General features: G+C 43.2%; 1 protein-coding gene across 1 annotated transcript in view; it reads right to left on the bottom strand.

Moving 5' to 3' along the window:
• The window catches only part of MAST1 (microtubule associated serine/threonine kinase 1), a 1,222,161-nt gene that overhangs the window by 466,187 nt on the left and 738,455 nt on the right, over positions 1-17,519 (bottom strand). Inside the window, exon 12 of the mRNA XM_044084747.1 lies at positions 13,883-14,091. Coding sequence (XP_043940682.1) covers positions 13,883-14,091 — 209 coding nt within the window. The remainder of the gene's footprint in view (positions 1-13,882; positions 14,092-17,519) is intronic.

The raw sequence follows: 17,519 nt of genomic DNA on the forward strand, positions 1-17,519 counted from the left end.
ACGCCTACCCTAGCTAGAAGCAAGCCCCCCCCTGCACCCTCCCATGTGGGGGGCTGCGCCCCTCACACCCCCGCTACTTATATATACTAACTGCGAGGTCGCACTAACCACCACAACATAGAAAACACACCACTACACACTCCAAACACACTCACATACACACAAACCCTTTAAAAAATAATGCTTAGCTAACATGCCATCAAAACCGTGGGTTCGACGTTTCCAGCTTCGGCATACTGCAGTTTCACACAACTGCAGTTTGAACACTTTGGTCTCGAGATAGGGAAATGCGACATTTCAGTATTTTGAGATTCCAAAGGGTAACCATATATATGGATTCGTATCACTTCACTGAAAGACCATTTCAGTGACATCCATTTCACTGAGATCAAATAACCTAAAGTTCATTTCACTGAAAGTTCATTTCACCTAAAACTCATTTCTCTGACAAGTAGTACTCTAAGGCAAGTCAAAGGTATATGTCCTTTTCCCCACTGTAGTGCAATCCTGGTGTTAGTATATATAGTTGGGGGGGTTTCCGTTGTCTGGTTTTGTTTTACATTATTTGGTAAAACCCAACTAGGTGGGAAGGCTACACCACTCACACCCTCCAATGTGGGGGGCTGTGCCTCCCATATCCCCCTAACTATATATAATAACACCAGGATCGCACTACAGTGGGGAAAAAGACATATACCTTTGACTTGTCTTAGAGTACTTGTCAGTGAAATGAGTTTTAGGTGAAATGAACTTTAGGTGATTTAGTCTCAGTGAAATGGGTGTCAGTGAAATGGTCTTTCAGTGAAGTGATACGAATATATATATATATATATATATATACATACATAAATATATACACTAACTGTGAGGTCGCTTCAGCTCAGGGAAAAGGGAAAAAAGGAACTGCAAAATTGCTCACTTTTTAGTAGTGATCTCTGTAAGAGCAGTTACAATGATACCCAGAAGCTTCTTCTCAGGTTCTACAATCAAACTTTATGGAACCGTATGACAGACAGTCACATTTTCACGGCCAGGGGATTTTTTTCAGCTTTGAGAATGCATCAGTTCTAGAATGTAGTTCCCACTAGAATGCAAAGAAAATAAGCTGTACATAGTCAAAGAAAGAAATGTTTTGCCACTAGGGTTGACCTTTGTTCCACTGGTGGCCTAGGCAAAAGGGCTCCACAGCACCTTCCCTACTCCACAGCACCCGGTGCCTCCATCCTGGTCTACATACACCACCCGGATTACTTTTTTCTTTCCTTTTCTCATAGTTTGTCTTACTGTTCAATTTTTACTGTATTCATTCAACACATTTACTACAAAGAATAAACAAATAAATGCAGGAAAAGGGCCCCTGCTAGAGTGGCACTCTAGGCGGCCACCTAGTTGGCCTATGCCTAAAGCCAGCTATGTTTGCCACATGAATGACATAGAGCCGGAAGCAGTATTTTTAACATGAAGGCAATTGGAGTTAACCAGTAAGGTGTCAAGCCAGGTCCAGTAGCAGAGAAGCTGTATCCCAGTCTATGGCACACTTCCAGTAATGGGCCAAGCACAGGAGCAGTTGGCCATGACATGTTGCACCGAGTAGCCAAAGGTCAGATTTCTTATTATGCAAGGAGGGAGTGAAGTTCTGCTGCAACAGCATCCACTGGTGAAGTCCACAAGGCTAGCGCCTAAGATATAAGCATTCGACTGTACCTGCATAAAGATAGTTTGTTGTAAGATGTCTCTATGGATGCAGGTACTAATGGGCCAGCTTTACCAAAGACTGCAAATATGACATGAAGGAAAAGCCCATTAAGCAGAAATATTAGAAAGAAAATCTTCATTATATATTGATGATGCTGACTTTACCTTCCACTGCCACTAAGTATGGTAACTGCAAGTTTAATCCCTTCCACAAGAAATAAGGGACTCCTTCCATGGGGTGATACAGGCTGCTAAACTGGGAAGGATGTGAGAATGAAGGCAACAATAAGCTAGGGGTGGGGCTAGAACTTCAAGTTTTGGTGGCAAAGAAATCTTATGGTTGAATGCATCAAAACAAACAATCCCATGTTGCTGTCATATGTAAATAATCAAGAGGACACCAGATTGGTTAATCTCTTTTTTCAGCGTTTGGAAGTCTGCTGTATCACTGTTCAAAGACAAACTCATTCTTTCAGCTGTACATTTATTTTGCTGAATTCCTGGTCCGACTCCCAGGTCATGACCAAGAGTGGGAGCTGCTAATGAAGGTTCTGCTAAAGGCATGGGGTACATCGGGTGAGTGTTGCCAGTATCTTGAGCAGGTGTGCTACCAGTGGATGGCATCCTTTTGGAAGACAACATTGGTATATTTATGCATTCTACCTGCACCTTTCCTTTGATATGCAAGGTCCTCAAGCAGGCCAGGAAAATCAGGATCTTTGCATTTCTGATAAATCTCATGCTGACACAATGTGGTAAATTAACTTTCCTTAACAGTAGATGTTCGAATAGGTAACCTACATGGGTTATATACTGCCAAGGATTTGACAATCAGGCATCATCCAAAGCTTTAGAGCACCTTCCATGTGCCCTAACTGCTTAACAGCTTGAGAAGAGCCTGATAAGGTCTGTGGCTATGGCAATAAATCTTCAGAGCTTTCTTGCCTTAGAGTAAGGGAAGTTAAAGCACTGCCAAGTAGGTATATACCTTTTTATCAAAAGTGAAGTTAAAAGGATACATTTTCTGGCTTTTATTACATATTTAAATTGTACTTAAAGCTGACTTCATTTTAATACATTTGTTTCTGTGTTTTCTGCCTTTATCACATTTTTACATAAAAGGTTACAGTTGCTTAAATTCTAACCTGATCTGGTACCATACACTTGTAATTTAGATTCACAATAATGAGAATATTGTGATTTGCTGCAGAATCTGAGTCTTGGACCGCCATTGGCTAAAGTGTTTGCCTTCTTTGATTGGCTCACTGAATTAGCTTGTCTTCTGTAACCACAGCTCAGTGCACTGCTGATATAGAGCTCACACAGTACTGGATAGTGTGTGCAACAGCTTCTTAACATAAGAAGCCTGCCTAACCAAAACGACTTTATTACTTTAAACCTGCAGCCACTGTGAACTTTGCTGAGTGTAAACAGGAGGCTGTAAACTGAAGGAGCTCCAAGTATAGCAGTCCCTCCTAGCTCAAGGTAACTAAGGTACCTCCTCACAAGTAAGTAGTCACCTTGGTCACCTTGAATGATCTACTCTAGCATATAGCATCACTCCTGCACTTCAGAATCAAACTTGACTACCTACCTAAACAGATACCAACCTCCCTTCCTCCAAAAACAGGCCTATCAAAACTATGGACCAGCAGTTTCCTATGATTTCTGTAGCCAGCCTGATTGAAACGTGTATTTTGACACAAAGTAGGATTGCCTTATGCTGTCTGACAACAACCTATTGCTCAAACAGTATAATGCACGGTGTGAGAGAGAGATACATGCATAACTATAAAAAAGTCCATAAAAAAATGGGAACACTATATAGGCACACGAAATCCCTCTCTAAACAAGCATGGATTACCCTAGCTCAAACTCACCTCTTGTCTACCCTAATGTATTCTGCTCCAATTCTTACCCAGCTTAGAAAACTTGACCTTGCCAGACTTGAATCGTGTTATAATAAAATCTCCAAGTTTGCGAATAACTCTACCTTTAAAACCCACCATTGCTAGGCTCTAAGGGAACTGCGAATGGCTGGAACTTCCCCAGCTACTAACCTATTACCAGTTAGTCATTGCTTACAATGTGGTAACACATCCTGAAAAAACCCCAGCACTAGGCCAACTTCTCACCCACTATAATACAAATTGTCCTCTCTGACCTTCCGACAAACCCCTCCTCTGTATCTCTAGGGCTAACAATACTGCAGGAAAAGCACTGTTTTCCCACTTCATAGCTAGAACCTGCAATAATATTCCCCCTGCTCTGATTTCTGCCTCTACCTTTTCTCACTTTAAAAACTCACTTAGAACACACTTAATGAATAAATGGTTATGCCCATGTATTACATAAGTCCTCCAATTATACCTACTGTAATATATACTACAGTCTAGGTCTTCTCCTACTGCTGATTGAAATTCTATACTTGTGTTATTAACCATGTGTAACTATTTTTTCCTGTATATATAGGTCTTGTTATTTCTTACTGCTTTATACTATATTTTAACATATTGTGTAAAATTTTACTTACTGTGGAGCTTTTCTCCCTGGGCCTCTGCTGAAAATGGACCTGTGTCCACTTGGACCATCCCGGTAAACAAATGTAAAATAAATAAAATAAATCCCCTAGACTACATGAAAAGAGACATGGAGGATTATGTAGCCCAGGCGGGCATGACTCTAGCCCTGAGCAGCATCCTACCATCACCCAGAGTGATACCACAGTATAAGCAGAAAATGATTGATTTCAACACTTGGCTAAGTTTCTGGCATCATTCTAAGGGGATCCAGTATCTGCCTGCCTGGGATGACATGATTGACAGACCTTGATGCTTTGCCAGAGATGGCCTGCATCTGTCACTCCTGGGCTTCTGGATACTGGACAAGGCTCTTGCCACCCCTATAGTGCCTTTTTTAGGCAGTGTTCCAAAGATCAAATTACCACCATAACAGCTACAAACAAATGCAATCTGAGAGTCATGCTGCTCAATGCTAAAAGTCTAAATCTCGAAAAGCACTCGCTGGAAGCAATCCTTAAAATGGAGAACATCAACATTTGTGCTGTAACAGAGACCTGGTTCAAGGCAGCAGAAAACACCCCTGCACTACCAGGCTATAATTCATTCCACACCTTTCAGCCCAGAACTTGGACTGTAGCTCCAAAGGTGGTGGTGTTTCCATATTCATAAAGGATGCGCACACCTCCAGACTGGTAGCCCAACATAATGGATCAGAGATACTTTTGCAGCTAACATTGGGTAAGACAGCGATTCAGGTCATAGCCTGCTATAGGTCCCCAACCATGTCCCAAGACTCACACTCCATGTTCCTAAGCACGTGGGCGACCGTTGTTCTACACCAATAGTCAATTACTCCCTGGTTAGATCTGACTACAAACTACTCACCTTGGAAATTCACCCCCCCCCCCACAAAGGTAACCACCATGAAAAACTTCTCCAAAGCTAACTTTGGGCTCCTAAAAACAGAGGTGGCTAACTTGATGGCACCCATGCAAATGGATAATAGTTGCATGACCACCAAATTATATACCAATGCACTGTATGAACACGTACACAAATGCATGGATCTCGCCATACCCAATAGAACCAAGATACTCTCCTTCAAAAAAAAGAAACCAATCTGGTGGTCTCCTGCCATAAACAAACTCTACAACAGAAGGAGGAAACTGATATGGAATAAGGTGAAGTCCCAAAACTGGAAAAACAAGCTTATCAGCCTCAACAAAATGTTGAGATCCCTCATCAAATCCTCTAAAGCTAGCTATGAAAATAGAATTGCAGCAGATAATAAAGACAACCACAAGGCCTTCTATGGTTATGTAAAGAATCTCCACGGTAATACCCAGAATTGCTCTGTGCTACTGCACAATGGTACCTCCTATAACGAGCCAACAGATATTGCCAATATATTCAGTGCCAACTTTACCCCTCCCCCCCCCAAAGGACCAATCACAATATCAGTAGATTGCCAGGTACCCAGTATTACTGCTGCACAGGTTAAAACAGCATTGTCCAAGGCTAAGAATACAGCTTCTATGGGACGTGACAATATCCCTGGCTGTGTTCTACATGAACTACAGAGTGAACTGGCACCTCACCTGTGTGCCATGTTCAATCACAGCCTCATCTCAGGCTTTGTCCCTACCGAATGGCACACTGCTACAGTCATCCCTCTCCACAAAGGTGGAGCGACTACAGACCCTGGAAACTATCGGCCCATTAACCTGATGAGTCTGATATGCAAAGCTATGGAACGCATCATCATGGACCTAATAAACAAGGATATAGGAAATCTCCAAACTCTGGTTCCCACACAGTTTGGTTTTGTGAAGGGTAGATCATGCCTGCTCAACTTGGTCAACTTCTTTGAGTCAGTCACTAGAGCAGTGGATGAAGGCAAGGTGGTTCATACAGACTACCTTGATTTGGCCAAGACTTTTGATACCATTCCACACTCAGGATCCATAGAAAAACTCACTAAGCTAGGCATCAACCCCTATATCACTAGGTGGGTTGCAAACTGGCTCACAGAGCCCACGGTGTGAAAGTAGCGGACTCCAAGTCAGACTGCTGACCAGTCATGAGTGGAGTCCCACAGGGTTCGGTCCTGGGTCCTCTCCTGTTTGGTATCTACTTCTCTGAAGTCCAGGGCAACATGAAGGGACTCTGGCTGACAAAGTTTGCAGACGATTGCAAGTTGGGAGCTATTATTAACTCCTCAAGTGATGTTGACATCCTACAGAAAGGCCTCACTGAGACCAACGACTGGTGTCATAGCCATGGCCTTAAGCTCAATGCCAAAAAATGTATCGTCATCTCCTTTGGGAAAAACTCGGTTCCCATGAATTACCACATCGATGGTAGTCCACAGAACACAGAAGGCATTATAAGAGATCTGGGAACACAGGTTGACAGCAACTTCTCATTTGACCACCACATTGCCACTGTGGTCAGAAAAATCCTTCTATGTGGCACATCTCATTACTAAGGGTTTTTGCATCCAGGTAGAAAGAGGTCATTGTCTCCCTCTACTCTTCCCTCATTAGGCCAACCTTTGAGTACAATGCCACATTTGGCATGTATCTCACTAAACACCTGCAACAACTGGAGAGGCTGCAAAAGTACCTCACAAAGAGGATCCTAGGCCTTAAACATTTGTCCTATATGGACAGACTCAAAAAACTCCAACTATTCTCTGTCTCATATCACCTATTTAGAGGCGATATCTGCTTGACTTCATGTCTGAAATGCTACATCTAAAGAAATCCCAATCCCTCCGCACCACATGCTTCAGAGACCTCAACCTCATTACCACAATCAACAAAACATGCTTGTGGGACAGGTTCATAACCCAGAGATTGCCCATGCTATGGAATAGAGTTCCCATACATGTCAAGCAGAGCACCTCTCTGGCCGTCTTCAAGAGAAATCTTGATGAGTGGATGGGAAATAGAAAATTCACCCCAGGGATCACTCCAGTGGCTTTACTCGACAGAGGCACTGGGAAATAAGGTTGGGTGGCACGATGCCAGGGTAATCCTATGGGCTAGGCTTGTAAAGGCTCCAGGGCCATTAGCCTAGTACACACCTGTGAACCTATAAATAAATAAAATGTCAGTGAAGGCCAAAACCTCCTACACAGGCAACACTGACACCAGGATCATCAGCAGTTCTGCCCAAAAACTAGAGTTGTGTAACATCATACCATAACATTAGATGTCCTTCTTTTCATTGTTGCAGTATTACTTACATAAAGGATCTCCTGCCAAGGACAGCCCAACATCTGGGCAGTATACCAAAGCCTCTAGATCTTGTATTCACTTTACATCCACTGCTTCCAACAAGCTGGATGCCTTGCTGGGTAAGGCCAACTATTTTTGACTAGATCAGTGGGAGAATAGTGCTTTGCTTTGACTGTCAGCAATACAGTTCATGGAATAATCAGGTCTCAGTCCATAAGGCAGCAGCACTTAACAGAGGACCCTCTTTCCTTACTCTCTGTGAAGCATATGAATGGCATACTAGCCACAATTTTATTACACACTGCAAACTGGGAGCAACTACCAATGCAACAGATGGTTTTGCTATAGCACTAGTTCAGAGGATGCTAGCTGGGGTAATAGTTGATGGATACAAGGCTTGGAATTCCACCCAGACAGTTTACGGTGAATATTATAGTGCAGTTTGTGAGGGCCCACTATAATGGTACATGTGAGGGCCCACTATAATGGTACATGTGAGGGCCCACTATAATGGTACATGTGAGGGGCCCACTATAATGGTACATGTGAGGGGCCCACTATAATGGTACATGTGAGGGGCCCACTATAATGGTACATGTGAGGGCCCACTATAATGGTACATGTGAGGGCCCACTATAATGGTACATGTGAGGGGCCCACTATAATGGTACATGTGAGGGGCCCACTATAATGGTACATTACTGATGTGTCCCTGTCTCCAAAGTGGAGACTCTTCTTTTCTTCCTTGTTTCTGTCTTTCCTTCTTTCCATACTACACTTATAAGACTGATTATGAGTGAAAAAGTAGCCATCTCATGTATGCTCAGACCTCTTAGCCGGTATTTGATGTTAATATAACTTTATTGATGAGGAAGTTATGGGAGTCCAGTTCTTTGAAAGTTTCATCACATTTTAGTTCACTGTATGTTAAGTGATAACATTCATCATAAAGAAAAAGGCTATTTAGATTGTTTGTTTTTCATTAATTTGCAGGTTACAGCTGTAGTTCACATTTCTTCTGAGCAGTTTCCTGCTTTGGCTGGAAGCCATGATTTGGTGGCACTGTGTTACCTGCTTTGGCTGAAAGCCATGATTTGGCGGTACTATGTTACCTGTTTTGGCTGGAAGCCATGATTTGGTGGTACTATGTTACCTGCTTTGGCTGGAAGCCATGATTTGGTGGTACTATGTTACCTGTTTTGGCTGGAAGCCATGATTTGGTGGTACTATGTTACCTGTTTTGGCCGGAAGCCATGATTTGGTGGCACTATGTTACCTGCTTTGGCTGGAAGCTATGATTTGGTGGTACTATTTTACCTGTTTTGGCTGGAAGCCATGATTCGGTGGTACTATGTTACCTGCTTTGGCTGGAAGCCATGCTTTGGTGGTACTATGTTATCTGCTTTGGCTGGAAGCCATGATTTTGTGGTACTATGTTACCTGCTTTGGCTGGAAGCTATTATTTGGTGGTACTATGCATTTGTCTCATACTTATTGGTGGTGTCTTCTACTTCCTATGTTGCAGTAAGGAGGTTTCTACTGACACTGGATATGTCACATGTTCTTTGGATGTTAGCATTATCCCTGGAGCTCTGGGACAGTTTGTGAATGCAGCTGTTAGATATATGCACTTTGAAATATACTTCACATTTCTTCAAGGTTTGCTGTGGAGTTTTCACTCTGTAGGTGGACGTAGATGTGTTCCTTCATTACAGGTTTTATTTTTACTTATTTTTTATGAGTTCATTTGAAATGACTAATGCTGTTAGCTGTTTGATGTTGCAATGTTAATTTTGCGCTAAGAACAGTTTTGATGGTTTAAGGTTCGATCTGCTTACCATAAATCTATTTGAGATGCTTGCTGTATGGTAGATTAGCCTCTTACATAAAAACTATCTAAATGGCAGGGAAACATAATACGATGGCTGACTAGGTAGTATGCTAACTGCAGCCTTTATAGTCATGTGACTAGGTAGTATGCTAACTGCAGCCTTTAACGTCATGTGACTAGGTTGTATATGCTAGAATCACAACCAACAGCAGAACCAGCAAAGTAATCCAAAAACGACAGTAGATTCAGTTCCACAGTAAAATTTATTACTTATCTTGTCTTGTGACTAAGTAGTATGCTAACTGCAGCCTTTATAGTCATGTGACTAGGTAGTACATGCTAACTGCAGCCTTTATAGTCATGTGACTAGGTAGTATATGCCAACTGCAGCCTTTATAGTCATGTGATTAGGTAGTATATGCTAACCGCAGCCTTTATAGTCATGTGACTAGGTAGTATATGCTAACTGCAGCCTTTATAGTCATGTGACTAGGTAGTATATGCTACCTGCAGCCTTTATACTCATGTTTAACAGATTCATAATTATTTGTAAAAGGTATGTTCTCTGACAAACACAGCAACAAACAAAAATCAGTGAAAACTACTTTAAGCGAACATGATTTTAAGCTTTTTTTGCATGGGGGCAATCATAGGTTCATAGGTTCATAGGTTCATACTAGGCTATCTGCCCTAGGGCATTTATAAGCCTAGCCAGAGTGTGTATGGCTTTCGCCACCCATTTTAAATTAATTTTGCTATGCCCTTTTTCGAGGTTAGTATACTGCGCTTCTGTCTAACAGTGACACAGAAGTGATACCCGGGGTAAACCTACGATCTCCCATCCACTCATCAAGATTCCTCTTGAAGAGAGTCAATGAGGGACTCTGCCTAACCTGGACTGGGATTTTATTCCAGAGTGAAGGGAGCCTCTGGGTTATGAATCTGTCCTTCCAGCATGTCCTATTTATTTCAGTGCTGAGGTTTAAGTCCCTCGAGCGCGTAGCTCGATGGGATTTGGATTTTCTGAGGTGCAGCATGTCCATTAATTCCGGGTTGGACATGGCTTTATAAGTCAGGCACAGATCTCCTCTGAGCAGGCGGTATGCCACTGAGTAGAGCTGGAGTTTCTTTAACCGGGCAGCATACGGCATCTGTTTGAGCCCCTTGATCCTCTTGGTGAGGTACTTTTGGGGTCTTTCCAGTTGTTGCAGGTGTCTGGTAAGGTACATCCCAAAAGGGGCATTGTACTCAATTATGGGCCTGATGAGGGATGAGTAAAGAGGCACGATGACCTCCCCTGATCTAGATGTGAATCCCTTCATGATTAGGTGGGCTATATAAAATGGTTTTCTAACCACTTTGGCCACGTGGTTGTCAAATGAGAGATTGCTATCAACTTGGGTCCCCAGGTCCCTAATTACTTCTTCTGTACTTAATGGATTACCACCTATGTGGTAATTTGTGGGCACTTTGTTTTGCCAAAGGGGATGACTATACACTTTTTGGCATTTAGCTTGAGGCCATGGCTCTGGCACCAGTTGTCTGTTTCTATGAGGCCCTTTTGGAGGATGCTTGTGTCAGCTGGAGAGTCTATTATGGTGCCCAGTTTGCAGTCATCTGCGAACTTGGTCAGCCACAGTCCTTCCATGTTGGCCTGTACCTCCGAGAAATATATACCGAACAAGAGAGGTCCCAAGACTGAGCCTTGTGGGACGCCACTTGTAACTGGTTTGGAGTCTGACATGGCTCCAGCTATTCTAACCATGTGGGTTCTGTCCTTGAGCCAGTTTGCAACCCATCTAGTGACATAGGGGTTTATATTTAAGCTGGTGAGCTTATCTATAATGCCCGAGTGGAGTATTGTATCTAAGGCTTTTGCGAGGTCCAGGTAGGCTGTGTGGACCACCTTCCCCTTGTCAATGGCCTTGGTGACTGTTTCAAAGAAATTGACCAGGTTTAAGAGGCAGGATCTGCCCTTAACAAAGCCGAACTGGGTTGGATCCAGTGTCTGTAGGTCCCCAATATCTTTATTTATAATGTCCATGATGATCCTTTCCATAGCTTTGCAGACCAAGCTAGTGAGACTTATGGGGCGATAGTTTCCAGGATCCGTTGAGGCACCACCTTTGTAGTAAGGCTGAGATTGAACAGTAGTTTTAGGTTTGGGTTTAGCTCTTCTTGGAGTTCATGTAGGACGCAGCCCGGGACACCGTCTGGTCCCATTGATGCTGTGTTTCTTGCTTTGGAGAGGGCAGCTCTTATCTGAGCATCTGAGATGTCAGGGGAGCAGCACTCTGCTGGGATAGATATTAGCCCTTTTGGTGGGGAGGGGGGGGAGAAGTTTGCGCTGAACCTGTCAGCTAGGATGTTGGCAATGTCTGTGGGTTCGGTGTATTTTTTGTCATTTTGGACTAATTCTGAGCATATCTGGGAATTCCCACCCAGGTTCCTAACATAAGTAAAGAAAGCCTTGTGATTATCCTTAGTGTCCTGTGCAATTTTTCTCTCGAAGCTGGCCTTAGACGATTTTATGAGTGCCCGTAGTTTTTTGCTAATACTGATCAGAGATGCCTTCCCTTTTTGGGATTTTGCTCTGTCATGTAGTAGCTTCCTCCTATTGTATAGTTTGTTTATGGCTGGGGTCCACCAGACAGGACGTCTGCCTTTGGAGGATTGGGTCTTGGTTTTATTTGGGATTGCATGATCCATGCATTCCTGAAGGTGTTCATAGAATGCGTTTATAAAGGATTTTGTGGTCTGGGCCGTATTATCCAGAGGCCCGGGGGCTTTGAAGGATTCCACCTCGGTTTTGAGGAGTGTGAAATTTGCTTTAGAGAAGTTTTTCACTGTGGTTTTCTGGGCATGGGGTGGGGTCGGGATGTGAATATCCAGCGAGATTAGTTTATGGTCTGATCTTACCAGTGAGGGATACACTTCTGTTCTGGAGCATAGAGTCCCCATGTTGGTGATGATCAGGTCCAGTATGTTTTCCCCTCTTGTGGGAGTGGTAACAAGTTGTTCCATAGCATTTGAGTTTATAAATTCTAGGAACCTTTGGGCTAGGTGTTGGAGCTAGAGTAATGCTCCCAGTCTATGGTTGGGTAGTTGAAGTCACCCAATATAATGGTGTTTGGAGAGACCTTCATATTTTCCAGTGTTCTCAGGAAGGCCGAATGGGGTTCCTGGGTTTGGGAGGGTGGTCTGTAGCAGGCTATAAACTGGAAGGCAGTTTTACCCACTGTTAGTTGCACATGGATAGTCTCTGATGCTTCGTGCTGTGCCACCAACCTGGAGGTGTGGGTATCTTTGACGAATATTGATACTCTCCCTCCTTTTGTGGTTCGGTCCAAGTTTTGGGGCCGAAAAGCATGGTATGAGGTATAACCTGGTAGTGCTGGGGTGCTCTCAAGAGCCTTGAACCAGGTTTCTGTTACTGCACAGATATCGATGTTCTCCATGCTAAGGAGAGTTTCGAGTGCGTGCATCTTGAGGTTTAGACTTCTGGCATTGAGTAGCATTACTCTTAGTTTCTTATCCCTTGTGATACCTATGGAGGTGGGTTTGTCTTTTGAGCCTTGCCTAAAAAGGCACTATGGGGGTAGCAAGAGCCTTTGCCAATATCCGAAAGCCCAGGGTGACAGGTGCAAGCCGTCCCTAGCGAAGCATCGTGGCTTGTCGAGCATGTCATCCCAGGCTGACAGGCATTGGATCCCCTTTGAATGACACCAATACTTAAGCCAATTGTTGAAATTGATAATCTTGTCTTCATACTGTGGCATCATTCTTGGTGAGGGTAAGATGCTACTCAAGGTCAGGGTCATACCGGCCTGGGCTACATGCCCAGAGAGCTCCTCTATGTCTCTTTTCATGTAGTCCAGGGAGGTACGTCTCAGGTCATTCACACCAGCATGGACAATGACTGAGTCATATTTGTACTTGCCTTGGAGTGACCTGAGTGCTTGTGTTATGTGGCGGATCGTAGCACCCGATAGGCATCTCACCGTGACCTTCTCCTTGTTCAGCCTGGTGAGCGGGACGTCAGTGTGCCTGATGATAGAGTCACCTATTACAAGTGTATCAGGTGTGTTGTTTAGCCTTAAGGGCTGTGATGGTTTTCAGTAATAAAGTTGTCATGCTACTAAGAGTTGTACAAACAGGCACTTGGTCAAAACACACAGTCCGTGTTTGATTTGTGGCTGGCTATCATGATCATATGATAGATTAGGATGTTGCCTAATGGCAGGAAAATACAGTATGATAACTGTATCGATTGTACTGTACATCATGACCTGTCAGATAACACAGAGGATTAATGCATTTAGTTGTTAATGAGGTGCTTCCAGTAGTGCCCTAAAGAAATGTAGCTTAGCCAGTCACTACAGCTTGAATGTTTACCCAACCAGTTTATTGTATAAACAGGGGCACCACCCATCTATTCAAGTATTACTTAATTATTGTATTAGTATAAAGCATAACACGCATGCACAGACAAACACACACACTCACACTTCTGGCAAAGCTATTACACAATGCAGGCATACACACCGTCTGGCTGAAACTATCACACGTACAAACACATGAAGACAGTGTACCTTCCACGTACTCCATAACCATGCAGAGGTGGCGTCTTGTCTCAAAAGAACAGAACATGCTCACGACAAAGGGATTCTCAGCGAAGGTAAGGATATCTCTTTCCACAAAGGCCTGCTGGATCTGGTTGCGCAAAAGAAGGTTCTGTTTGTTAATCTTCTTCATGGCAAAACGTTGGCGACTCTCTTTGTGCCTCACCAGGTATACAGCTCTGAGGGTAAGAAAAGAAGTTCAATGAATCCATGAGTACACTTCTGTGTTTTCTCCACTGCCTGCCTAGTAGTTTTACATGTGTGTATATATATATATACATATATATATATATATATATATATATATATGCTTTATTATGACTGCTTTCTGGTGTAAGATTTCTCCTGATCCCCCAATAACACCTGTGCCACTTTTTTTCTGTAACCAGAGATTTAGACGTTGTTCAGAACTTTCAGAGATACTAATTCTCTTTGCTAAATACCATTCCAACTCCTGTTTTTCCTGTTTCATTCTACAGTTGTTATTATGATGCACTGCTGAATGCTAAACCACACCACCCCAGTTTCCTTCTGTGCACCTTCATTGTTTCTCTCTTACTACCTTGATACAAACTTGGCTTATTCAATACAAGACATATGACATAAAATACAGCAAGCAAATTCGAATATTGATTAACAAGGACCTGTGACTTATGTGTAAAAAAGTAGGCAGTTTACATGGGCTAGGTGGACTTTACCTATCTGTGTCATTTTAATTTTGTATAACCTTCTGGCAACCTACATGAAAAGGTGAGGCATACTTTATGTTGTACAGCCATGAGTGCATTACAATGAAACACAAAACTATTCAGAACAAAGTTTTCACAATGATAGAACAGTTCTCAGGTGGTGTCTACTCTCCATAAACAGTAGGATTAAGGCCAGTAGGTCTCAGTGCCACGAACAGACAAAAATGTCTCAGGCTGCTAAAGAATACCCCATCCCACAATGCACTCTGGTGGTATCCTCTCCAGATCTTTACTGCCAAGCTGGCCCCACGCTGCATTTTCTGTTTCTGACAGGAAATTTTGTTCACTGTCTTATGTAAATCATATATTTTATATCTTTTTGACTTCTGATAGAATTGAAGGCTTTCTTTATCAATTTTGGTAACCCCCATACTTTTCTGCCTTTATTTTGAGCTCTATCCCATGTTGCTGGCATCAAACAAGAAACTGGAACAAACTCTGTCTGGGCCCTTGACCCTGACACCATTTTATCATCAGTAACAGTGCAAGAGGCCAAAGACTTTGTGCAGCCCAGCCCCCAACCATGATGTCAGTTCCTAAGAGTCTTCCATGGCTGATTTCAACGAGAATGCAGACTCCCCAGTGTCTCCCATGAAGAACCAACATTTGGAGAGTTTCTTGACATGATGCCACAGGCTCCCTGTGTCCTCCCAACAAAGCACATTGCAAGGGGCCTTTTGGTCTCTCAGTGATCCTCCAAAGTGGTCTCGCTATTGGTGGATGTTCTCTGGGATGAAAATTAGCTAGCTTGGGAAAATCCTGACATGGTGGCTCCTTTCCCTTAGAAGGGTGAACATCTCCTTTGGCTCCCAGCAGGGTGTTATTCCTGGTCTGAGACAGTTGCCCTCCAGAAGGGTCTAACTTCCCTCCCCTCTGCCCTACCATCCACTCACTGGATAAGGCATCCAGATCAATGGATGAAACAGGGAGGCATATTAATACATTTTTTACTTTCCCCCTAAGACCCTTACAAATGAAATAAACCTGACTGTCAGGCAGTTGCCAGATAGACTGGTTAAAGAAAAAAGTCTGTCCTAGTTAACAACTGCATCAACCATAACCAACTTGATGATGTATCTTTTTGATAATACTGCCATAGGCTTTGGTTGGGACCACAGTATGTGGTACAAATCTCAGGTTAACTAATTTTGCTGACAGCACTCCCGTGACTTTCATGTTAATACTATTTTAAGAGCCTAAGGATTTTCAAGCCATAGGTTAAGACATATTTGAAAAACAAAGAGAAGGAAGGAAAAACATCACCATTGAGGGCATGAAATTCCATCTTCCACAATGCAGCAGTCCCAAAAGGAAAGGTTCCCTGGCAGTCTTCAGGTAACCATGGGCCATTGAAAGGTTAAATGCAGAAGCAACTCTGAGATGCTGCCTGACTGTCCCTCGATGGAGGCATTCAGGGGCTGTTCTGTGCCTCATTCTTACTGCATTTAAATCCATCATGGCAGACAGGTAGATTGGGTTGCTAATATCCACAGGATACAAAAATCCCTTTCCATACAAAACATTTCCACATTCACTGGCCTTGGCTGATATCCTAGTCTATCAGAAATAAAATGAAAGACAGAGTGTCCTCAGCCTCCTCCAAGAAAGATTCATTCAGGAGGATCTGCCAGATCCAGAAAGGGTCAGATTTTTACTTCAAATTCACTTTCGTGCTGAGATAGTCCAAGGGTCTCAGGCCTATCTTAGATGCCACTGGTCTAAAGAAGTTCATCCTGAAAGAAATATTTTGCATTGTCACAATGCAGTATATCTTTCCCTGTTTATCCAGAAGAGAATAGATATACACATCAAAACTGGTAAGAAATTGGCTGGAGGGAGCAGACTGGGGAGGATGTGAGTGAGTGGCTAATAATGCTGGCTTGTCCATCCTGGAGAGAAAGGCTGCCTAGGTGAACTGTAATAGCAGCATTAAGAGCCTGGTGACCTCTGCATTGCAAGATATGTACCGCTTGGTTGGGAGGTTGCTCATGTCTGGAGGCACGCATGCACTTCCCGGAGGACGTGAGTGCAGAACTCACAAGGTTGTTGTGGGATGGTAGGAAATTAGGACACACAATTTCCAGCAGCAGTGTGACGCTACATCAGCTTCCTCAATAGTCTTACTGGCCCCAGACAGGTAAGGTTATGCCCGATGAATGTAGACCCAGTGAGTTTAGAAAGGAGCTGATAGACAGATGTGGGGGAGGAGGAGAAAAGAAACTGCACAGAAATCCAGGAGGTTTCTTCACTTCCAGTCAGGTACTAGTCATTACCAGCTCCAGATCCTGCCATATGGCCTCCCCAGGGTGTTCAGCAATTGCATGATGGTTGTATCAGCCCGTCAGAGGCTGCAAGGTGCCAGGGTCTTCTCACACCACTGTACAGAGTATGCTTTCTCTCTGCTGCATCTTCAGTTCAGGCCCTGGTTACTCCACAGGAGTTTTTGAGCTCATTATTTCACTCTTGTCACGCCTGTGCAGTGAAAACTGAGCCCTGCCCAGCTGTTCAGATTTACTGGTAGCAGCAAAAATTCAGTGCCCTGCACAGCATGTCTGCTTATGGACAGGATACACTCTTAGCAATGCAAGGTTTCTTTAGAAGGACAAACACTGCTCTTTAAGTTGTAACTGATTTATTTGACACAAACTAAAGAAACACTTAAAATAACATAATTGCCTAACGTAACACCATGTTTTTGTCTTATTTCAGACTTCCTCAGATGCAAACATACCCTACAACAACCATTAATTTATACAAAAGCTCATCAAGAACCACCAATGAGAAAAGTGTTCTAATGATTCAATAAAAATGTTTTATTGATTCAATAAATGTTTAACCTTTTCCCTTTCTCGTCCACA

The sequence above is a fragment of the Protopterus annectens genome, chromosome 9.part0, assembly GCF_019279795.1.
Source record: "Protopterus annectens isolate FY-2018-M chromosome 9.part0, PAN1.0, whole genome shotgun sequence".
Classification (NCBI taxonomy): domain Eukaryota; kingdom Metazoa; phylum Chordata; order Ceratodontiformes; family Protopteridae; genus Protopterus; species Protopterus annectens.